Here is a 25,737-nt window from a genome sequence, read left to right on the forward strand (position 1 = left end):
TCAGCATGCGCCGCATGCTGTATGTGCGAGTGAAAGCGTAGCGGGGTGGGGAGGGGTGGGGAGGGTGAGCCGACGATGGTGGGTCAGTCTTGTGTGCGCAACAGAGAAAAGCGGGGAGGAAGCATGCTGCCTTCCATCACGCGCGATGCATCGGGGGAGTGGAGTGGAGGGGAGGGGGGCTTAGGATTCTAATCTGTGAATCTGTGATTGCGCAACATGTCTGTGTGCCTTGTTTGATGTATTATACAGGGTGTTTTAGCTAACTTTAGCCAGAGTTTAAAAACATGCCGATGCACTCTAAGACGACGCGACCAAATGCATGTTGCTCACTTTTGTATGCAGTGTATCACACTATTTTTGTATTTTGTTTAATAAGAAAATTAGTCAAGAATATTTAACTAACTTCTGAAGCAACGAACCTAGGAAAAAAATTCCAATTAGAAAGTTGCAGAGGCGGTTTGTGAAGCGTCTGAGTAAACAGTTTCTGTCTTTCTATCAAGTATTAGTACTTTTCAGCTCACTGCGGAATCCCGCGAAATACAAAAAACACAACGTGACATACCCGCTTGCGCGTCATGATTGCACTGCTCCCAAGCTTTCCGAGCATAAACAGCCATAGGTGTGCTGCCACTTAAGAAGCGACAGGGCAGCGATGCAAGCGTTGGCTGTTCGATTTAAGCTAGCAACCGTTATCTCCTGCACTGCGTAAAACGACTGATGGACGTGGTGGTGGTGGTAGGTGGTAACTCCCGACAGCGATGAACAGACTATCATGCATTGGCTGTTAAAGCACGAGCAATTTCGTGATGCCTTTTTCCAACGAAGAAAAAGCAGACACGATCCTTGCCCTAGGAGCTGCAGGCGGCCGGAGACAGCAGGCTGCAAGAATATTTTGAAGCTGGCACCCGGATACGCAACCGAGCCCGATGACAATATTCAACACCTACGAGTCGCTGAAACAAACCAGCAGCTTCACAAAAAAGAGGCGGAGAGCTTCAGTCATAAATAATGAGGTTCGCACCAACGTTTTGTCTTTCATGGCGGCTAATCTACATGCTAGCATGCGCAGTGTGAGCTCACAGCTCGGTGTGTCCCACTCAACTGCCTGGATGATTTTTAAAACAGCTGGACTGCACTCTTATAACCTGGACTTGCATCAATGCCTGGAGTCAAGGGATCTTCAAAAGAGACTCGACTTTGCGAATTGGATTGTGATTCAGGAGAAGCAGGATTCTGACTTTCTCACCAAGGTATCTGGACTGACAAGGTGAACTTCTCCCGAAATTGCCAAGTAAATATCCACAACGGCCACTATAGAAGTGAGAAAAATCTCCACTGGCTAGGAAGATCCCGCCACCAATATCAGTGGTATATTAACGTTTGGTGTGGAATATATGACAGCACAGCCATTGGCCCAGTGTTTTAAAACAACACTCTGACCAGCAAGAGGTATGCGAGTTCCTCAAAGGGCCGGTTGAAGACTTCTGCTGCAACATGCCAATAGCCCAGCTTGAAGCAATCTAGTGTCAGCACGACGGGGCCCCAGCCCACAGCTGCAGTCAAGCACGAGCATGCCTTGATGTTACCTTCCCAGGGGAATGGATAGGCAGCAACGGGCCTGTGCTGTGGCTGGCAATGTCACCCGACCCCAACCCTCGCGACTTTTTCTTCTGGGGCTATATTAAGGATCACATATACACAACGGAGGCGACGACTCCAGAAGCCTTACAGGAGAAGATAACTGAAGTCTGCCACAGTTTTTCAGCGACGGTGCCACAGTAGTTCAGCGAAGCTTCGTGGAGGAGGAAGGTAGGCCGAGGCATGCTGTGTTGACCTCCTCTAGCAGTTGCTACAGGTTTTGTTTGCGATACTCGTCATGTGACAACATCGTCCTCGTGTGCTGTACACTGTGTGTGCAAGTGAAATTGTGCGATGGTGAACGGACGATGGCGGCTCAATCTCACATGTGCAAGAGAGGAGGAAGCACGCCATCTTCCGTCATGCGCATGGCACCCAGGGACAGGAGGGAGGGGGGCATTGTACTTGATCTGCGCGCTGTTGCGCAGGCTTCATTTAAAAACGATCTGCTTAGGAGGCACAGTCTAACTGGGCCGATGACTCGTAGCTTTGCAGGCACTATGTTCTCACCACTCAGTTTGCATTGAAGCGATATACAGCACGAAGGTCACTTCGCTCTCTGCTGCTGCCGCGATTCCTCACGGCAGCGTTTTGACACAGAGCGTCCGCGGTCATAGAGTTTGATGTGTCCATGCTTGTTAATTAGTAAGCGAATGTTTACAAGGGGGAGTTCTACTCCGGCGGCTGCTGCGTATGGTGCGGCTGCGCGAGCCCTGTCTTGAATACGATCTGTGATGCGGACAGTGTAGGCGTCTAGGTGCACCGAGGACCGATAGCTTTGTGTGTGCTATAGCGCCCATATGCTTGCATGTCACCCGCGTTCACAAAATGAAACGTCGCTGTAACTTTTTGTTTCCTCCTCTTGTTTTCCCCTCTGTCTAAGGGTGATGTGCACTGCAGGCCTCGAGTAGGGTGCCTCGAGGCACACGCCCCTGGGTGTGGCGCATCGAGGCACCCTAGCTTCCAAGATCGGTAGCGGTCACTTCGAATGTTCGTCTTAACTGAAGAGTATGTCTGATACGGTTCATCTTCAGCGGATTTTTTTGCCAATGAGTCTATGGAAAACCAAACAAAAATTCCCATGTTCTTCATTATATACGAGAATTCGGCTTAACCAAGTTCATCTTAACGAGAGTTCACTGTAATGCAAACCGGGTATAAGATATCTGACTTTCATTGTGCCACAAAAGAAACCTTAACAAAGTCTGATTTTTAAAAAATAATAAACACCGAACACACCCTCTGATTTTACCCTAAAATAAACTCAAGAAAAAGTCTAACCCTAGCTATGGTGCTATAGTGGAGAGTTCTAGATTATTTTTGACTACCGTGAATTCTTTAACACACATCCAAAACAAGGTTCATGAGCACATTTACACTCTGTCGCCATCTGAATGTAGCTGCAGCAGTTGGGAACTTAACCCACGATTTTGTGCTCAGCAGCAGAATGCTACAGCCACCAAGCCATTGCTGCAAGTTTCACTAAAATGAGTATAATTTAAATTACCATTTTGTAGACAGTACATACTATCACAGAGCATACGTACCACGTACACACTACCAGTATCAGCGGCAACATGTGAGCCATGGCCAGAGTGACTCTCTTGAGAAAAGTGGAAAGGGTTTTACCATTCCAGCAATGTGCATACCCCCCTGCTTTCTGTCATCGGGTTTCTTCGCAGAGCAATAATACACTGGCCTGCCGAGGAGCTATCATTCAGTCACTTGAAAAAGAAAAAAGGGAGAGAAAAAGAAAAAAAGAAACATAGTCACGAAGCTAGTGCAACTGTGCGCCATGACAAAGCAAGCTGCACTAAGGGCTAAGAATTTCCAAGCTGCTCTGCGGGCCAGTGTATTATCACTCTGCGAAGAAAGCACACGAAGGAAAGCACGGGGCGTATATGCATTGCTGGTATGGTGAAACCTTTTCTACTTTTTTCTCGAGAGCTCACACGTCACAGCTCATACTGAATGTGATAGTATACTTAACATTTTACACAAAGCACTCAGATGTGGTCACAACAATTACTATTGTTTAAATAACAACAAAATGATTTTTTAACCAAGAACTGTCTCCACAAGGTCCTAATTTCTGCTCCCAAGAAACAGATTGTTTTCCTATACTGGAAGCAATACAGGAGCAACTCCCCCCCCCCTCCCCCCCCCAGATCTGAATATTGCTTTCAATTTTTCATCTTGACAGATTTTGCTAAGGTAAAATTTGATGGGTTGTTTCAGCACATAGTAACTAAGGCTTAGCGAGGCTATATCTATAAAGTACTGATCCAAAGCAAGCAGACTAGATTATCCTAGAGATGAACTCATTTACTGCAACAGCCACAGGTTCTTACTGCTGATATCACCCTCTTCTGAGAAACAACTATATAAAGTATGAGTTAAAATACACTCATTTATTTAAAGAGATCCATCTTGATGTCTTCGCCAGAACATCCTCCCAGACTTCGGTTTTCATTCCTCCTGGGATGACAGGGTACAGCGTTTCCCACTGTTGCTATTTCAGTTTTTCCTTCCGATTCCAAATAGCTTAGCAATTTTAGAATTTCTTGCTGTTCGATAGTCCTTATCACGGTGTAGGGAACAGAAAATCTTGACTTTGGTTGATTTAAACTTTTTTGGACTAAAGCTATATCTCCAGGCTCTATTACTGGCATCTTGGAGCTATGTCGCAGACCATAGTGCTCTTCATACTTGATCTGTAGCGCATAAGTTTCTCTCCCGTTTTGTGCTTTCCCTGTAGATCTACTTTTCTAGCGATTCCAAGGTCGTAGTCTGCCGGTAGCCAAGTAGTTCTGCCTGATGCAGCAAAGTTAGGCGTGCACCCTAATCCCATGGTATGAGAAAGGTTATGGTGCCTGACTGCCGCTTCCAAGGCACACTTTCATCCACCACTGAAATCGGGGTATATTGCGATGAATGTCCAAGTCACGAATGAGCCTCATAGCTATGTTGTTTACTTCAGGATAGTAGGGTGCGGCAAATCTAAGGGCAATTCTTTCACGGGCCCATTCTTGAAGCTTCTTAGGGCACATTCACACCGGCGACTTGAGGAGGTCGCGCGACCATTTGCGACTCGCAATCAAAAAGCGACCGAAGGCGACTGATGTTCACACCGGCAAGCCCGGCTGAGCGCGACCCGCAAGTCGCAATCCCGGAGATTATCGTTCTCAGCGAGAACTCTCGGAATCTACGCGGAATTTGAACGCGACGCCGGAGGAGGCCGGATGTAGACACACGAAAGATCACTTCCGGTGCGCCGCTGATTGGTTTATCAGTTTTGCGACCACGGTCGCGCGACTGAAAAATCGCGCAGAAAGCGACTGGCCCAAAATGGTCGCTTTTCAAGAAAGGCGACCGTTTGCGACCATTTGCGACTGGTCGCTTTGCGACCAACTTGGTCGCGCGACCACTGTCAGTCGCCGGTGTGAATGAGCCCTTACTGTGGAAAGCTGGCCCGTTGTCGGACACCCCCAACTTGGTGTTCTTGAACATATTTCGCTCCAGTAACGTCAAAACAGAATTGACCTCTTTCTTTCCTGGCTTTGCAGCTGCCATGCGTGTGTACTCATCTATTGCAACAAGGAATGCTTGAGTCTTCCCGACTTCCTCGCCTCGCTTTTTCATTTCGGCAAAATCTAGATGAACCATTTGAAATGGTACTTCGGAATGATTAGCGATAACCATTCTATTCCCTTGTGGATGATACTTGGCCTTGTTAATCTGGCACTGGCGACAGGTTTGCACGTAGTTCTTTATATTTTCTTTCATATTTTTCAATGTGAAACGACTTTTTATCTTCCAACAAGTTTTCCAGAATCCACCATGCCCTCCTGACTCTGGATGTCATGGTACAGCTTCAAAACCTTTGGCACCAAGCTTCCCGACATGCAGAATTTGCCATTATCGCAACTCAAGTCTTTGGTGCTTTCTCACAAGCTGTAAACGTGTCCATGACCAGATGTGTTCACTTCTGTGATCTGGAGCCTAGAAAGAGCACCTGCGTTGGGAAGCTTATCACCGGGTCGATGGCTTACATCAAAAGTGAACTGTTGTATTTCACTGATCCAACATACCACACTGCCCTTAGGCTGGGTTAATGCCAAGAGGTAGGTTAATGCTCAGTTGTCTATGAAAAGCCGGAAGTGGCAAACCTCTATGTAGCTTTTGAAATACCGGAGTGCCATCACAATAGCCAGAGCCTCTTTTTCTGTGGTCATACAATGTTCTTGAGCTTTCGAGAATGTAGAATAATAATATCCAATCACTTATGAGTTCCCGCCCTTGCTGCTCCTTTGTGTCTCATTGATATAGAATGGCCCCTGTACCATAATGTGAAGAGTCCATGCACAGTTCGAAAGGCTCGTCGAAGTCAGGTAGTACAAGCACAGAATCCGACGATATAGCTTTGACAAGGTACCGGTATGCTTTCTTGCATTCTTCACTCCACCTAAAGGGTACATCCTTTTGCATCAGCTTAGTGACGCATTATGTCTTTGCAGTGTAATTCTTAACGAACGCACAGAAATGACCGGCGAGTCCAAGGAAAACGTGGAGTGTAGATCATATGACTTGATGCGCGTCTTCATCCTTTGTACAGATTCTTTTGTTGTTTTAGTTTTACTGCCAAAAACTCTTCCCAGAAAGACAAAATTCGTCTGAAAAAATTTACTGTTCTTGTTAGTTGTTAACTTTGACTTGAAGGCTTCTAACATGCACGAAAGGTGCTTTTCATGTTCTTCTCTTGTACATCGGTATATGATGATGTTGTCAATGTATACGTTACAAAACTTTCCCAGGAACTCATTGAGATGCCATCCATCATTTTCTGAAACAAAGCTTCAGAATTCTTCCAACCGAATGGTAAGCGGTTTTACTCGTACACATCGCAAGGCATTACAAAAGCAGTGTACTGCTTGTAGTCTTCTTGTGGTGGCACTTGCCAGTATCCTTTACAGAGGTCGATTCGAGAGAAACAATTTTATCCTCCAGCTTCATTGATGATCTCGTCTATTCGGGGCATCGAAAAAGGAAACAAATCAGTTTGCCCGTTTATCTGCTGGTAATTTGTGCAAAGGCAAAATGAGCTATCGTCTTTCAGTACTAAGGCGATTGGTGACAAAAAGGTGGATGTTGAAGGTCTTATAATACCGGCATTTACTATTTGCTGGAGTTCGGCCTTTAGCCGTCTTGTGGGAGAGACTGTACGGCGTTTTACGCACTATTGTGACGTCACGAAGTGTAAAAGGTACCCAAAGTACATCTGCTGCTGGCGGGTATGTCTCAACACAAATAAGTTCAGGAAAACCTGTCAGTACCTCATCAGCGTATCTAACCGTGCGAAGCAAAATTTCAATTCCACACAAATTAGGCTTAAATGATAAATCAATGGTCACTCCGTCTCTCCAAGAAATATCTTCAAACGCTTCCATACCAGGTCTGCATAAAATAAACAAGATCCTGCATGACAAGGGCATCCACTTTCAGGTGGCACCCACCAAATCCAACTTCTACTTTCATCCAGTGTTGCAACCTAGGTGAAGAATCACCGAGTCTTTGCCCTTAAGCTGGTAGGTCTTCACGGTCGCCTGCCTATTTGCTCTTCTTACCAATGTTACTTCAAGCCACATGGTTGGCTGTAGCAAATATAAGGTATGAGTTAAAATACACTCATTTATTTACAAGGATCCGTCTTGACCACTTCCTTCTCCTTCTCCTCTTCCTGTTCTTCTCGTCTCTTCAGTCCTCTTCTTTGCCAGGTCACGAACTATTACTACGCAAGACGAAGAGCAAAACGAGAACAAGGTGAAAGCAGGGGCCAACGCTTCGACATGAGGACTTTTCTTTTTCAAGGCCTGCAAAGCACCCAATGCACTGCTGTGCAAAACACCCAATGTTGTCCTCATCCACTAAAGTGTTATGCCTGCCGTAACTTCCAAAATACAGGCACAGACATCAATACTCTCAGGGTTCTTGTGAAGTGCAACACATTGCACAAATTACCAAGCGAGAATGTTACACAATTACGTAGCATGTCCCGCTCCGAAGTGCACACTGCCAAAGGGACGCGAGTTCAGATACCAGTGACAGGCAATGCTTTGGTTTAAGTATGCAGGCACTTATTTGCGATTCCTGCCACACATTTTGGTAATCTTTGTATGCAATGCCTAATGCATTGAAATAATGAAATTGTTGAATTTCATGTGCTCTTCGATTCTATGAGGGTGAATCAGAAAGTCCTTGCTCCTATTTTTTTTGTAGCCAAATTACGGCTGTAAATGCAAAGTCAACATACCCATTCCCAGCAGTGGACCTTTCTTGGACCAGCCCGGCTTTATGTGCCAGTAGCTCGGTGGCACGGCGCTGCTGTCAGTTGAAGACGACGGTTGTGCTTCACACGTCCATGGCGTACGAGCAATGAAGTGCGATTCGTTTTCTATGGAGCAAGGGACTAATGCCCATCGAAACCCACAGGGAAATGCAGCCCACAGATGGGGAGAGGTGTCTCGCTTTGAGAAGTGTGAGGTTGTGGTGTTGTGAGTTTACAAAAGGCTTTGAAGACTTGCATGAGAATGAGCGCTTGGGGAAACCGTGGGCGTCAATGACTGACAACATTTCCCACATGGATGCAATGGCGAAAACCAATCGGCGTGTGCACCTCAAGGACATTTCCCGGGAGCTTGGCATTTCGAGTGAGAGTGTTTACGATATCACTCAGGGGTCCTTACGGTACCAGAAGGTTTCATTTTGGTGGGTACCTAAGCAGCTGGACGACATGATGAAAGGCAAGCAAATGATTGCTTCAATAAATCATCTGTAACGGTATGCCAAGGACGGTGAAAGTTTCCAAGACCGCATTGTTACTGGTGAAGAAATGTGGATAATGCATTTCATGCCGGAATAGAACCAGCAGAGCATGGTGTGGAAACATCCGGGTTTGCCAGTGACAAACAAATTTTGTTCAGTGCAATCTAGTAGGAAAGTGGTGTTAACGGTCTTCTGGGATTGCCGAGGACTGTTCCTGCTGAATTTAATGCCACAAGGTGCAACCATCAATGCCGATGGTTGCACCTTGTGGCATGATATCCAGCAAGAGGACAGTTATTGTTCCACACTGTCATGTCTGCTGGCTGCCATCAGGCAAAAACACCTAGGGATTCTTGATATGGAACGTGGTTATCCTCCACGACACTGCGAGGCAATACGTGACAATCAGAGCCGCCAACAAGCTCCGGTCATTTCAGTTTGAGAGTCTGAACCATCCACCAGACAGTCTGGACCTCGTACCTAGCGATTTCCAGGCTTTCGATCTGCTGCAGAAGTTCCTGGCAGGACAGCAATTCACATGCAACGATGATGCCAAGACAGCAGTCGAACGTGGTTCCAAAATCAGCCGGGTGAATTCTACCACAGGGGCATCTCAAATTTAACACTGCGATGGGACAAATAGCTGAACTGGTGTGGGGACTATGCGGAAAAATAGTTTAAAGGGACACTAATGGTTACTATGAAGTCAAGTTAAAGTGATAAAGCAATGCTCTAGAACATCTAAGGCGTCAGTATAATCGCGAGCAGAGCTTTAGTAACCGAGAAATTGAGGTAAATGCATGACACGATTTGAGACTCCCCAGTGACATTCCGGTATTAGCCCAATGACGAAGGCACTCCTCATCATAATTTATGTCACTAGTACTCAACTACTTGTATTAAAAAGATCCTTTCATTAGATTATAAGACGGAACAAAATGCTACTTGTCTACTTCTATTCTATTCTAAGCAAAAAAATTTGACGTTACCCTTGAGTAGTATGGGTGATCCAAAGGTCTCGTTTTCGCTCGACTCTGTGCGCTCAACTTTGCGCCGCGCGCGCTTTGGAGTTCCAGTTTTGTTATCGCATCGTGCTGCGGTGGTCCTCCTGGCTCGCGAAACTTGCATTTGGAAAAAACAGCGAGAATGCCACGTCCATGTGATGTTGTGAGATGCGCAAACTGTCTGCGGAACTTGGCCAAGGGCAGTTGCAGCGGCGAACCCAACATTGCTTATTACTGTGTGCCAATGAGTGAACCTCTCCGTTCGAAGTGGTTAAGTGCCGTGCGCGCTGGCACTTAAGTGCGCGCTGGCAAAGAGCTGAAAAATCACGTAGTGTGCTCACTGCACTTTCGTCCAGAGGATTACGAGTTCAACGCCGACTTACTGAAGTCATGTGGAGTGCCTTTCAAAGCAGGCCGCCGTTGTAGTAGTACACAACGACGCCGGCAGCGCGAGCCCTCACCAGCAGGTCACGTTCATCAGTGCTTAAATCGCTGAAGTCGAGCCCAGCATCGCGAGCCGATGTGTCGTTGTCAGGGTCGTCCATTGCAACAAGCGTCAAAGTTGGCGTCGTAAAATAAAGAACCAGCTTATCGTCGCACGCTTTCCCTTCGACTAGCCACCATAATACCGCTTTCACGCTGTTGACTGCCTTGGCTCTGTTTCTGGCCGCGCATTTGCGTTTTGCGCAGAAAAGCCGTAGCGCCACCTGCGGGCACCGTTTTACTCACCGACGGCGCAACGTCACTACGAGACCATGACGTCACCACTCCTCAATCGGAGGGCGGGCGATTTGAACTGCGCTAGAGCTATGCGGACGCTTTAGAACGCATTTTCTCTTAAAATAAACCTCTTCTTCGCAAGAAACAAGCGTTTCGAGGTTTCTGGGATGGTATTTCAACAGTCCACGTTGACTTAATAGTAACCTTTAGTGTCCCTTTAACGTACGTAGAATAGTATGTATATTTGTAATTACCTGTATGTACCTTATTTTGGCTAATAAAAAATTGGGGCAAAGACTTGCTGATTCGCCCTTGTTTATACATATGATGTAACTTCAGTTTGTTTGAATACACAGAACAGTGATACAGTCACCGGCACTACTTTGAGTCAGAATACCATAGGGCTTGGATTGCCTGCAGCACGTACAATGCAGTGGCAGTAGTGGACAAAGTTTTCATTTTCTTTGCCCTACAGTGAGGGTGAAGCCAAGAAAGAGGAGGTGGTCTGACAATGACACAATAGCAATGATAACCTAATGGCTACTATGACTGCTGGCACTGTCTGCTTAATGGATAGATGGGCCGAGAGATGGACACCGCAAACCCAGTTTTGAGCTTTAACTATGCCGCAGTATAGGTTACCCTAACCCCTAAATTACCTTAAAAAGGAATTTGTTTCATTTACAATTGTGGAAAACTTTTTGTGGCAATGAAGGGATAACTACGGAGTCAGAGCTTGTGCACATGTGTTACTGTTTAAGTATTCTGGCAGGGTTTGACAGTGCTTTTGGTTTTTTGGAACAGATACTGAATCAGTGTAGCTTCCGCAATGTGATGGTTTTGCATATGTTTAAATGTGGAAGAGAAAAGCAGGAAAATAAGTGAGATTTAACACTCAGTTGTGCATATTGTTTTATTTTGAAGTTGTACATAAGATGTTTATTTTCTCTTCCACAGCTTGAATTGGCGAGGATGAGAAAGTGGGATTTATTTTAGAAGCTCTCTTACGTTTGAGCGATTTGCCTTTGTAGCTTTCCCTTCATTGCCAAAGAAAGTTGTCCACAAGTATTGTAACTTAATTTATTTATTAACCCTTTCGCTGTCACGGACGTACCAGTACGTCTTCGCGCTTCCCCCCCCACAGTGTCACTGATGTACCGGTACGTTCTCTATCGTGCATTCAAAATTTCACGCCTGAGCGCAAAGCTGGCACTCCTAGACAGGCCACACCATGTGTTGACTCTTTCTACAAGTTCGTATTTTTACCCCGACCTGTGTTGGAACATGTATTGAAGAGTACGGTGCGAGTGCCACTCGCCCCTCTCTCTTTGTTGAGTGGCGCGGTGGCTCCGCGTTCGCTGGATCATGCGTCGCGTGCATGTGGTCATGAGTTCAAGGGTTGTTCTGCCATCTCCACTGGTTTGAAGGTATTTTTTTTTTCTTCTGTTGGTGTATCTGCTACGGCGTGTCAAGTTCAGGGGCACGCGCCGTTGCCTCTCCGAAAAGAGTGACTCGATTGCTGCTTTCGCGCTCTCGCCCCACCCTTGCTTCCGACTTACAGCAGTAAACATAAAGCTATTCGAACTTTGTTTTAGCCTTTTTCCATCTCCCTCTGTCTTCTTGATCACACAATGTTCCATTTCTCTCCGTTGTGCGAGTGACTGAAAGCGCATCCTCCCTGCGCGCGGTTACTTTTGGATGGCTGAGCGCGCGGGACCATCGTCTGCTCATTGGAGCGGTGGCTCTTCCGACTCAGAATACGAGCCGAGCTTGGATTCGGACTCGGACAGAGTCTCATGCAAGGAAGAGATGAGTTCCGCATCGTCAGATTCGGATGTTGAACGGATGTTATAGTCACGCTGATGATGATGATGTTTACTAACAACAGCTGCAGAACACCGAAATGTGCATATTGCATTGACTATGTAATTTGTATACCAAACATGATCAAAAATAAATTGCTATGTTCATTTTCTATTATGCTCGTTCCCTGAAACCAAGCCGACACTGGGAGTCCGTCACAGCCAGAAAGGTCCAACAGCGAAAGGGTTAAGAGTCACAATGCAAATAAATACAAAACGTCATAAGGATGTGGACAAGAGGCAACATTTTGCGTCAAGTTCACTTGTACAGCTGTTCATAATTTGTGAAAGTACAACAGTGAGATAGCTGGTCAATATGGTGAATACAGTAGCGAGTGCAGTTAAACCTCAATATAATGAAGTTGTTAAAATCAGCACTTTATGTAGTTATGCCAAAATTTCGTTATGCTGAAAATCAACCTTTTATGCATATACTAAGTACAGTCGATGACAAATGTTTATTATACAGCAGGGGCCATAAAATTTTCTGAATTATCTGGCAATAAAAAATGTATTTCAATAACAAAAAAAATTTATTTTGTACAATTTGAGAGTCGGCAATGAATCATACGATTTCATGCCACATCGACGATATCACATCAGCAGTATGAAGTGAAGCCTGCGAAGCTTTTACGTGCACACCACTGCGACAAATGATAGTGTCGTCCCCAGTAAATGACCCTGCCAGCGGAGTGCTTTCCACAGAGTCCAACCAATGTAGCATAAAGACCTGCTCAATGCCATAAAGAGAGCTTTCCTTTTAAATCGCACTGCAACAACCTGTTGTTCACGGCCGCCAAGTTTGTTGTAAATTTGTGACTTGTGTGCACGTGTCATGTCCAAGAATTTGAGCAAGATCCGGTATGGTGCCCAAAATTTCAGTAGCCATTATGCATTGTTTCTAGTATTTTTTTGCTATGAGCAAGAAAGTTGGAGTTTTGCCTGAAAGGCGAAGCAGTGGTAGCAATAGCAGTATTACACTACTACACGAAGTAAGGTTCGTAGTTTTATCTGCCGTATAAATTGAAGTAAACATACACTTATTAAATTTGCAAGCGTGGTGTCATGCGTGCACAGGCAAACGGACAGATCGCACTTGATGACCACGAACACTCGCTGCCAGAACGCTGGCATGATGAAGGGCACAGGCAGAGGTTTGCCTCTCGCTTCAATGCATCTCCAAAACTCCAGATTATGTGACCTATAGGAGTCATAAGTTCTGGAGTCATAGTTCCGTGCTTGTGCAATCGCTGTGGTGGCGTGGTTCAACCTCCTCACTTGGCCTTCTTGCATTTCCATTCTGGGATGACAGTGCCCTTTCTAGGGGCGCTATCACAGCGTCTGTGAGCCATGGCAGGCGCACAGAAAAGGCAAAAAGGTAGCCTGTGCAAGTCTGTAAGTCTATGAGAATGTGAATAAACCTGTTTGTCTAGATAAAACATCGGAATGATACAGGATAAAATGAGCATAAAGCAGTGGCTGTGTATATAAAGCAAAGCAGTATCTGCTGACTACGGGCACATCCTGTTATGATCGGCTAACAGGGGTAGTGACGTTCTAGCCTATCCTGCACCAATGCGACGAATCACGTTGTGAAGCTAACAATGCATCCCCCTCGGAGAGACCTGAGGCAAGGCGAGACATGTTTGGCGTATCAAGTGTTGTTTTTTTGTTCACTGTCGCTGTCACGGATGAGGGGAGCAAGAAACTCCTGGAAAAGGGGGTTCTACGAACTGCCACGGTTGTTTAACACATGCTCCAGCTAACTGCTGGGTCATCTCAGGAACCAAGACGCACCAGTTGGAGTCAAGCGTGACAATCTCTGTCTATGAAGTTCCCCTCCTTTCTGTGTGTTCAGTAAACAAAGGTGCGGGAGTGATTGTGTGAACCCTCGCCCTCAAAATGGGTCCTTTGATGACGTTGGACGCTTCGATTAGACGAAGGTGAAGCGGCAGTTTTCCCTGCCCTAGGGATCTAGGGAGGACAGAGGAGGCTTAAGCGAACCCCCCACTCCTCATGTAGATACTGTAAATAAACCCAGTACTCCTCATTCTCGGTGAGAACAGGTTACTCCCTTCAACAATGTCCTTAGCGTGGATGAGTCGGATGATCGCATGGGCCAGCTACCCCCTTTTGACATGTCGGACCCCAACTCTTACAATCCTTCCCAGAAAAAGTACAGATAGCGTGCACTAGCAAATTCATTGATGTACTATGTACATAACAGACTATTAGTCCACTTTAGCAGTTCAGTTACATGCTTTATACAAAGAACTGCATTGGTCATGAGTTCATACTGTCATAAACTGCATGCTACAAGAAATTGAATCAGTCGGCTTTCTCATTCTGCACATTGTCAGCGCCAGTCATACGATTAATGTGGCCCATTTCAATGTGTAGTGAAGACGTCATCGACTGTATACCACATCCTGAAAGCTCAAACTGCTAGTTACTCATGGTGTTTGATCAGTGTCATGTGATCACGAATATGAGCTCGCAACTTTTGGTGCATGACCTCTACAAAAACGGTGCTCAAGTGCTGTGACAGCATGAAGTCAAGTATGTTTGCACAAAAGCCACTGTACCATATACAAGCTGTAGCTGTTAATGAGGGCAATAGTTGTGTTTGTGTTGCACTTTTCAAACTTTATATTGCTTTTTTGCTTGGCTAGCAAGTAATACAGCTTCAATACGTAAAAGTGCAACGAAGCATCGTAGCGATAAATGAGAGCCATCTCTTATGCTCATTCATTTCTCGTACACATATCTTTTGGCAGCAGACTATATATACCAGTGTAGGCGTTACTACTGCTTAGCTTCAATAATATGAAAGAAGCTGCGCAGAAAAGAGTCCAGCTCTAGCCGGCGCCGCGCTATAGTATTGTCTGCTCTATTGTCTGCTGGCACCACCAACTGGCCGCGAGCACCTGAACTAGACAAGATGACCGACGTCCTGCGTTCTTCACACCGATGGGCATGCATGAAAGTATATACAAGGATGCCCCAGCACTAGGCGCGCAGCCAGACAGCACACATGAAACCACCGGTCATCACAGCGCCCCACCTTTGCGCTAACCACAGATTACCTCACACATGCACTTAGCAACACTGACAGCCATGCTCAGCCACGGCAAGGCTTGAGGAGGAGATGTGCACACACCTGCTCCCCCCCCCCCCCCTCCCCTAGTGCACACTTGATGGTGCTACTGCACGGTCGTCCCACCCCCCTGAGCTGCAGCTTCTTATGTGCACACAAAGCGTGACATTTTTATAAAGTAAACATTGCACCCCACTTGAAAACTATGTCAGAAGGTTTAACCTGTGGAGGCTAAAGTCTCATATTTACTATCTTCCCCTCTTCTTACAATCCCTGGAGGACTTCAGTTCAAGTAGGTTTTCTGCCTGCCTGTTGCAAAATTAACTCATAGGAGCTACAAACTGTTAACACCTCATAATTTTTTTTTGTAATGAAAGAGCATTTGATAAGCCACAACTTTGGGTCACATTTACTATCTTGAGTTTCTGGGTCAGTAATGAACAAAACCGACATTTGAAGCAAAATTAACTTGTCAAGCCCACAGAGTTGGTCAGTCTGAGCCAACAACACCTTTACATGGCTACAAAAGCTAACATACTGTTCGAGAACTCATCTGCCAGAAGCCATTAAAGTTAATTAGGTGTATTGAGTAAACAAGGTTGAAATAGTGATAAATGTAATTGGGAATACTTTGAGCATGCCAAGAGCTTATGCCATAAAAACATTAAGTGGTAAAGGTCTTCTAGGAAAAATAAAAGAAAAAAGGTTGTTACACCTACATGCAGACATGTGTCTATGTGACCCTTTAGGCCGTTTTCAACTTGAAAATTTCGAAGAAAGAAAGGGGCAGGGCAACTAATGCTGATGTAACATGGTATGACCCATAGGCACAAAATAAAAGCAATGAGAGAGTTTTGCTATGCATAGCTTTTTTAGGCGCTCACAGTAAACTATCTGTAATGCATGAATGAATAATTGATAACTGAATGAAACTATAATTTACACATGTGTAGAGCACTGGCAAATCAAAGATTACATAATCTAGCCGATTCCAGTTTATCACAGGTGCCAAAACCAGAATGTCAACAGATATGAGGAAATGCTAAAAAGAGAAGTGCACAAAAACAAAAATGAGGGGAAGCTTATCTTTTATTTAACTGAACAGAATTTCTTGAACTGACATGTGTTAGCACAATTCCCCTGTTACAGTGGGCTTATATGGATAGGTGTGTAACAAATCACAGATTAATTAGGTAAGTAACAATTTTGTAAATTCACTTTTTAATTACATTAGGACAGAAACCTATAATGTAGACTTCAAGTCATTGCTTTGCTGAGGCCATTCCATTTTGGGAAATTTTTTTCTTACTTGATTGTGCATCAATATACATACTGTTAAACTCCCATTCAAATTATCAAACATGTAGAAGAGTGGCATGCATGTAAAGGCCCCTCCTCCACCCGACTATAATGCAGATGTAAAGAACACTTGACATTACAGCCAACCAGCTGATAAGCTACTTACTGTTCTTGGGGTCAGCAATACAGTGCAGCATGCAAGCCACCAGAATCATCCTTCCACCAAAGCATGTCATGCACAATTTTTACTAATGACGTGTGTGGACTGCTATTTTCAGTGACAAATAGATAATACACAATTTTTGCAAAATGGGGGGCTATGCAGTATAAATAATAGATGGCACAACTCAAGTAGTTATTGTAAGACTATGGTTGCAGGAGGACTATGAAGAGAAAAACAACTTCGGGCATTGACAACATGAACCAATGACTGTCTTTTGGGATAATCATTCTCATTATAACATCTGTAAACAAACATAGCTCATCCGTAGCTTGTTAATTAGGAGTAATTTCATAATCACTTAAGCAATTATTTCAATTTACTTAAATGTAACCTCAACCTGTCCATATTACTCAAGTAAATAAATACACTTGCACTATCAACCATCGCAATTTTTTTATAAATGCTGTGCAGTTAAAAATGCTGAGTGCCAGGTGAGTTTATTGTGCATAATGCTGAAAGCATTCAAAGAGAGAATAAAAGCAGCATCTTGTGCTCCCATAGAGTACCACACAATGCAAGGAAGTGAATGAAGGCCATGAAGGAATTGGAAGGAAGGGGTCACATGCAACAGCACAGGGGCAGGATGGATGCAGGAAGAAAAGTAGTCAGGGTCCTTTATAGGTAGAAAAAGCTGAGGTGTGGGAGGTCAGTGAGCTCCTTACAGGACTCCGTGTCATCAGCATCCGATGTGTCCAAGGTGGCCAGGTCGGCCGCTATAACATCGTCAGGAGTCAGCCTCTCATCACGGGTTGCAGAAGGTGGGGCAAATGTGCCCTGGTCTTGGCCAGACACCTCATCAGAGCGGTTTGTGGACCACAAGTCTTCCACAGGCATGGCCTCTTATTTTGGGAGAAAGGGCAGGCCCCAAAAGCCATCCAAATAGCCAAATCAACACAACATTATCGAAAACAGGTGACAATGCAAGAAATAACCCTGCTGTAGAAAAATGTTTTAAACCATCACAGCCTTTACCAGCTGAAAATATATGCAAACATTTCATATACCGTAGAGAAATTTTTTTCGAAGAGTGGACAATTTTATAACCATAAACTGAAAAACAAGTTATTACAGAGTTTCAATATACTACACAAAAATCACATGCACTTTTATCTCTAATCTGCCAAGGCACAGCCCCATTCTGAAGCCCAAATGACTCATCTGCTCTAAGCATCAGGGATGAGCAAGCTTCAAAAGAAGTATGTACATTATTTTAACTCTGGGCCATAGCTTTGTAGCATTTAATACTAATAAGATTCAATTATGCACCAGATGCTAGCAAAATATGGGTGGGGGGCACAAAACAACCAGACTCTATTGCAATATCTTCAATACAATCTTCTTGCACCAGTTTCCGAAAAAGTTGCCAAAAGGTGGCGTCGCAGACCATTAATTCACTCACCAGCAGCAATTTGTGAAGTTTGTGGATGAGGACTAGGAGAACTGTTTGTTTGAGAAGGGTGTGCCACACCATGCCATAATCCCGGAACGGTCACAGGCAAGGCAGAGGACTCTAGCGTCCCATTTCCCAGCTGGCCACTCACGCCCAGGCCAAAGATGTACACCTTTCCCGACTGAGGAGCATAAGCCACAGTGTGGCACCTGCATTACACATAGTTCCTCATTTGCTTAGGTATGACAGATATGTGACACCATACCCTAGTAAAAATTCTAATAGAAGTTTGTATTAGTCTAATACAGTTTTGTATTAGTTGTATAAGTTTTGTATTAGACCAATAGAAATTTCTATTAGTTGTACTGATTGGCCTATAAGACCAATAGAGCCTATGTATTAGGCGTATTAGTCTTATACAGTGTTGCATGTCTACTAGTTTCGTTATTAGACTGATACGTCCTATTGACTTTATACAGATTGTTGCTGGTCTGTTATGCAACATGCATTGTTGAATTCTGTTGCCCCTTTTTGCTGCTTGTTTAATGCGAGGGTGAAAGTTTATGAAAAATTAAGTCTGTATTGGGGACCATTTGCAGAGAGGTCTCTGAATATTCGCTGAATAATTAAGAATTTTGCTGTACAAAATGTGCAGCACACAGCATTCGCACGTTTGTATTAGTTTCATCGCACTAAGCTTATCTCTCAGCGATATACACGAAAGCGATGGACGCGCGCCTACATGGTCTTGCCAATTTTGTTTCACTGGTGACGTCTTATAACTAGGCCTCTGTTGAGCCTCATCGCGATGAGTCGTGAGGAAACAGCTAGTGTTTACAACACAGCAAATACTTCGCCACGAAAAAAAAAAAGCACAACGAACAATCAGCCGTGACCTGCAAGGCAGAGTCGCGATGCCCGGTGGGTTTACGAACGATGGTGCAATCGCAGCAACCATAGTTGTTTGCCACTGAAGTTTCGTTAGTCCCGTATCTCCTGTTGAAGTGCGCATAAAGCAGTGTTAAGCTTGTAACCTAAATTGATAACTTAATACCGCATATAAAGGCCGTAATATTTATTGACATCAATGAGCAGTATCGCAGAGAAGGGAACACGGCAGGCGGGAAGATCGCAAAAGTACAGCCGTAGTTGCGCACAGCACGTGTGCATTGGCGGCTGCCATGTTGCAGTGTACTGTAGCCATGTCAAGGCGAGGGGTGCGCGATTTTTAGTGAATGAACGATGTGTTTTTAAGGAACCCGAGGTGCTGGCGTCTGCGCAATCTTATTCCTGCAGTATAATACTTGGATATGAGTGTTGTGTGACTTCAAAACAACGGAAGGCAACTGTTTTTACCCGTGTGCTTCGTGGATCTATCAGCGTGCATCGATGTGATGTGTTTTCGCCGGCGCCAATTCCTTTCCATTTGGAGGTAACTAATGTACTTGTTTATGCTTCTATAGTATAGTATAAAGTTGTTTCTTTTTATCCCAATGGTGGATGCACTACAGTACAGTGTGATTGGGCCGATTGTTGTGCGCATAGCAGCAGTGACATGCATGTTTCCGACAATGCTGTGCAAGATTTCTGTCTAGAGTTGTTCCTTATCTGCCTACAGTTTCGATGTAACACACAGAACATCTTTGGTGCATCTTATGTGCTGTCTAGTTGTTCTGTCATATCAGATGGCGTCATTTTTCTTTATGATAATCATGTCGAACTAAGCATATCACACTTTGTCCTAAAATTAGTTTGGAAATTACGGGGCCATATTATTCCAATTTAGAAGCAAATATTGCCTGCTTAAACATTTAGTGGTAGAACAAGCACCCTGCTTATAAATGTTTCTATATGTGTGTATATTTCTACCCAGGTTTCTTAGACCACCCCAAAAGGACGTTCTCTGGTCGAAGTGGTGGAGTAAAAGCTCTGGTAATCAAGATTGCTGACCTGACGAAGATCTCGAAAGAGAAATCTGTAAAAATATTTGTATGCTAATAAATGCTCCTAGCAATTATGCCTGTTTTTCATTCTGTAACTGGTGCATTGAAACCTTTTCTTTCACACCAATAGACCTATTAGACTAATACGCCGATATACCTATTAGACTAATACGCCGATATACCTATTAGACTAATATACCAATAGACCTATCAGACTAATAGGCCAATACACCAATAGATCTATTAGACTAATACACTAATAGACATAATAGACTGTATTAGTGTCAATAACCTCATAGGCTATTAGTTTTTGTATTAGAATTTTTGCTAGGGTAGTTCCCACAACAAGAAAGTTGGGGCCATAAACTACACAAAAGTGGTCAAATTACACATATTATCTAAAAAAATTGTAACTAAAATTGAGTCACAATAGCGTATTGTCCAAAATGCTGTGATTGCATTTACGTATGAATAGCAAACATGTGCTCTCTGACATGCTATTTGACAACAAATCCTATCTTTGTCTACCATCAAAACATTAAAATTAAATCCCAGGGTTTTGCATGCCAAAAAACTGGAATGAAACCCTGGAAAAACCCTGGAAACACTGAAATGAGGCACGCCACAGTGGAAGACTCCGAATTAATTTGGACCAAATCAGGTACAGCTAAATCGAGCAGACGAGCATTTTTGTATTTCTCCCCCATCGAAATACAGCCACCGCGGCTGGGAATTGAAGCCGCAACCTTAAGCGAGGCAGCGCAACACTATAGTCACTAAGCCACCACAACATGTTATTATCACACTTTCGATTTCAGAAAAGTATTGAACTGTAAACCCTGTAAAGTTGCTGAATTCCCTTTTGAACAACATCAAAATGCAACACAGTACAAACAAAACAGGAGGTAAAGGAATATGCAAGTATTAAGTGCACCCTTTTGACTGCTCTCACATGCTTAGTATCCATAAGACTTACCGGCCACATGAAAGCTGAGTGATAGCAGTGCCCATAAGTTCCACAACGCGCCGTGGTACTGCTTCATTCACTTTCACTCCATGACCCAGCTGCCCGTAGGTGCCCGCACCAAATGTGAAAACACCTCCATCCTGCAAATATAAGTTTCAAATCTGCTGAGCTGACGTACAAAGACATAATTAGTGAACAAGCAATAGTTATTACATGCCCTAATATAGGTTGCAAAATTTTTTTACTCTTAGCAAAGTGAGCAAACTACAAAGAGTTATATACAGTGCAACTTTCAATTCACTCGTACATGCACATTATTAGCATGTTCAGTGTGATTAAGTTAAAAACCTGAAAGTTCTCTATGCAACCTAAGAGATAAACATATCGTTTCACTGCGCTCATTGCAACCACTGTAGCAGGTGTAGAGCTTGTCTGCATGAAAATGACAATGATTTAACAGGTGCACACAATTAGCACACTTTAGCAGAAAACTTTGTTCACTAAAATATGCAGCTCTGCTAGGTTTCAAAAGCAAGTAATCTGCAGCAATGTGCTGCATCTTGATAGGCATGAATATTGACACGTGTTCATATTGACATGAATATTGACACACGCATGATCCGAAGTTTCTGGAAAGTTATCGATGCTTCTATCCGCTGTCTGTTGTTGCCGAACCTTGTGTTATCTGATTTCATCGCTTGACACGAATGGTGTAGAACTTCGTAGAAGGCATGCGGGTCCCAACGGTTCATCTGAAACATTCGATGACTGATCTATAAAAGCCGACGCGCTTGACCCGCTGATCAGATTTTCGACGATCGCCGAGCATTTTCGCCGCTATCGTTGTGCTATAAGTGTAGCCTGTTTTGTGGGCACAGGTTCGCCCAATAAAAGTTAGTTTTGTCGTTCACAGTATTGCTACTGTGTTATTCAACGTCACCACCACGTGACATCTGGTGGAGGTGCTTTACGTTCATGTACCGGACGCTCCCGACAAGCCGTAATTCAAGCCCGGACCGCAAAGACAACACCAGCGCCTTCCCGGAACATCGAGCAAGCCGTCGTCTTCAACAGCTGCCCCCGGAGCATGGACTCCTACCTGAGACCAAGAAGATTGTGTCCAAGGCAACTCCAATGGCAGCCCCAGCGTCCCCCATCGTGCTGCAGCAGCCCAGGGAACCACCGACGTTCCGCGGTTCCACATTTGAGGATCCGGAAAGCTGGCTGGAAACGTATGAGAGGGTTGCTACGTTTAACAGCTGGGCAAGCGACGACAAGCTGCGACATGTTTATTTCGCATTGGAGGACGCCGCCAGGACGTGGTTCGAGAATCGAGAAGCCACCTTGACTACGTGGGACCTGTTCCGAAGCGGCTTTCTGCAAACATTTACAAGTGTCGTGCGAAAAGAGCGAGCCCAAGCTCTACTGGAGACCAGAGCGCAGCTGCCGAATGAGACGATCGCGATCTTCACTGAGAAAATGAACCGTCTGTTCCGCCACGCCGACCCGGAAATGTCCGAGGAGAAGAAAGTCTGCCTGCTGATGCGTGGTGTAAAGGAGGAACTTTTCGGCGCAATGATACGAAGCCCACCGACGACCGTAGAAGAGTTCCTTCGCGAGGCCACCAGCATTGAGAAGACACTCGAAATGCGGAACCGGCAATTCAACCGCCGCACGAGCTCGACAAACTACGCCGGAGTTCAGTCACTGGCCACCGACGACCTGCGCGAGACCATCAGGGCAGTCGTACGAGAGGAGCTTCAAAGGATCTTCCCTTCATCGCAACCTCAAGTGGCCGCAGTCGCCGAAATTGTCAAAGAAGTTCAGCGATCGCTCGGAGTTCCCGAGTTACAACCACAATCATCGCAGCCCCAGCCAGAAGCGATGACCTACGCCGCCGTCGCCCGCCGTCAAGGTCCCCCTCCACGACCGCGCCAGGGCCCTGCAACGCCGCAATTCCGTCGACCACCGCCGCCGCCGCCAGCACGCCCACCCGTCACCCAGCGCAGCTACCCGAGGAAGACAGACATTTGGCGAGCCCCCGACCACCGCCCGCTCTGCTATCACTGCGGTGAAGCCGGCCATGTGTATCGCCGATGCCCATACCGCGACTTGGGACTGAGAGGGTTCGCCGTCAACGCGCCGCGTCCACAGCTTGGAGAGCGCCCACGTGACATCGCCGACTACCTCGCCGCTACTCAATGGAGCCCTCGACGCGCGTCCCGTTCGCCGTCACCAGGCCGCTACCTGTCACCACAGCGCCGACCATACACCGGCCCAGCCCGGGGCCACTCTGCGAGCCCATATCCGGAAAACTAAAAGTAGCAACCGATGGAGGTGCGGTTGCTGTTCGTCGAACTGACGAAGATCCTCCGCCGCCGACGAAGACGACGAAGAAACCATCTCGACGACCTAATGACGACACGCCGCCGTCCCGAAGAAGTCGGGAAGCCAAGACTACACCGACGAAAGATGACTTGACGACGGGACGTTCCAGCTTCAGTTCAACACGATGCAGCCGTGATCCGACACCAAGACCCAACTGCAACGCCAGACAAAGAACCACCGACCTGGACATGTTTCTCGACGGCCACGCAGTCACTGCTTTAGTCGACACAGGGGCCGATTACTCCGCAATGAGTGGACACATCGCCGCCCAGTTGAAGAAGGTTAAGACTGCATGGGAGGGTCCCCAAATTTGGACCGCTGGAGGACACCTCATTACGCCGACTGGAATCTGCACGGCAAGAATTACCGTTCGTGACCGGACTAACCCTGCCACCTTCGTTATCCTCCAACAGTGTTCGCGAGACGTCATTCTCGGCATGGACTTGCTGAACCAACACGGCGCAATCATTGACCTGAAGTCGAAGTCCATAACGCTGTCAGAAGATCGAGCAATACCGCCGGAGAGCTCTAGTAGTCACCATGCCTTAAGTGTGCTCGAAAGTCAAGTCAGCATCCCGCCTCGCTCCAGCATTGTTATATCCGTAGGCACCAAAACGCCTGCCGACGTAGAAGGCGTCATCGAGGGTGACCAACGTCTACTACTAGACCGTGAAATTTGCGTCGCAAGAGGGATCGCTCGACTGGTGCATTTATTCCATTTGCAGACATCTGTCACAGATACACTCACACAGCATAAGTGGTGCAATAAATGTCTGGTTTTGAAATTGCCCTCCGTTTCTGCATGGAATAAGCAGCACCATAAGGGTGTCATCAAAAGAAAAGGGGGAGGGGGGTCAACCAAATGTCACCGCTAAAGACAAGGTTGGCGTACATCATGCTCCAAATGGTTTAATGATTAAATGCCGATTATGTCTCTCCATTCTGTCTCTGTCAGTTTCTTTTTCATGTTCATTATCCCCTCATTTCGTATCTTATTCATTATGCCGCATTATTGTGCAATTATGTTGACCTTGTCTTCTTCATTCTTCATTGCCTACAAAGTATTTACTAAGGTAATCGCAAATAGAATCAGCAACACCTTAGACTTCTGTCAACCAAAGGACCAGGCAGGATTCCAAAAAGGCTACTCAACAATAGACCATATTCACACTATCAATCAGGTGATAGAGAAATGTGTGGAATATAACCAACCCTTATATATAGCTTTCATTGATTACGAGAAAGCGTTTGATTCAGTTGAAACCTCAGCAGTCGTGCAGGCATTACGGAATCAGGGTGTAGACAAGCCGTATGCAAAAATACTGAAAGATATCTATAGCGGCTCCACAGCCACTGTAGTCCTCCATAAAGAAAGTAACAAAATCCCAATAAAGAAAGGCGTCAGGCAGGGAGATACGATCTCTCCAATGCTATTCACAGCGTGTTTACAGGAGGTATTCAGAGACCTGGATTGGGAAGAATTGGGGATAAGAGTTAATGCAGAATACACTAGTAACTTAACATTAACATTAACTAACTTAACATTAGTAACAGCAGTTTACGATAGGTAGTAAGGCACTGGAAGTGGTAAGGGAATACATCTACTTAGGACAGGTAGTGACTGCGGATCCGGATCATGAGACTGAAATAATCAGAAGAATAAGAATGGGCTGGGGTGCGTTTGGCAAGCATTCTCAGATCATGAACAGCAGGTTGCCATTATCCCTCAGGAGAAAAGTGCATAACAGCTGTGTCTTACCAGTACTCATGTACGGGGCAGAAACCTGGAGGCTTACGGAAAGGGCTCTACTTAAATTGAGGACGACGCAACGCGCTATAGATAGAAGAATGGTGGGTGTAGTGTTAAGGGATAAGAAAAGAGCAGGTTGGGTGAGGGAACAAACTCGAGTTAATGACATCTTAGTTTAAATCAAGAAAAAAAATGGCATGGGCAGGACATCTAATGACGAGGGAAGATAACCGATGGTCATTAAGGGTTACAGACTGGATTCCAAGGAAAAGGAAGCGTAGCAGGGGGTGGCAGAAAGTTAGGTGGGCGGATGAGATTAAGAAGTTTGCAGGGACGACATGGCCACAATTAGTACATGATCGGGGTTATTGGAGAAATATGGGAGAGGCCTTTGCCCTGCAGTGGGCGTAACCAGGCTGATGATGATGATGATGTCTTCTTCAGCACCAACGCTTTAGTTTACCCTTTCCTTTTTTGAACAAACTTCTTTGACCAAGAAGCCAGGTAGTTCGATCCCGGGTATAGTAAAGTCTATGGTGCAATGTAGCTAATTTTGAACTATATTGGCACTAGTTATGCCCCCCCCCCCCATACCACCAATTTTACCTACTCTCCAACTAATTCTTGCTTCTTG

The 25,737-nt window shown here is 45.3% G+C and overlaps 1 protein-coding gene across 9 annotated transcripts in view; it reads right to left on the reverse strand.

The window, feature by feature from the left end:
• The window catches only part of Herc4 (HECT and RLD domain containing E3 ubiquitin ligase 4), a 283,732-nt gene that overhangs the window by 207,866 nt on the left and 50,129 nt on the right, over nt 1-25,737 (reverse strand). For 7 of the 9 annotated variants that reach the window (XM_075697778.1, XM_075697773.1, XM_075697790.1 and 4 more), the window contains 3 exons: nt 20,975-21,105; nt 18,065-18,264; nt 17,328-17,504 (listed from right to left, as the gene is read on the reverse strand). In XM_075697778.1, coding sequence (XP_075553893.1) covers nt 17,328-17,504; nt 18,065-18,264; nt 20,975-21,105 — 508 coding nt within the window. The remainder of the gene's footprint in view (nt 1-17,327; nt 17,505-18,064; nt 18,265-20,974; nt 21,106-25,737) is intronic. The other 2 variants (XM_075697806.1, XM_075697804.1) reach the window with 1 other exon arrangement.

Source organism: Dermacentor variabilis, chromosome 1 (genome assembly GCF_050947875.1).
Source record: "Dermacentor variabilis isolate Ectoservices chromosome 1, ASM5094787v1, whole genome shotgun sequence".
NCBI lineage: Eukaryota > Metazoa > Arthropoda > Arachnida > Ixodida > Ixodidae > Dermacentor > Dermacentor variabilis.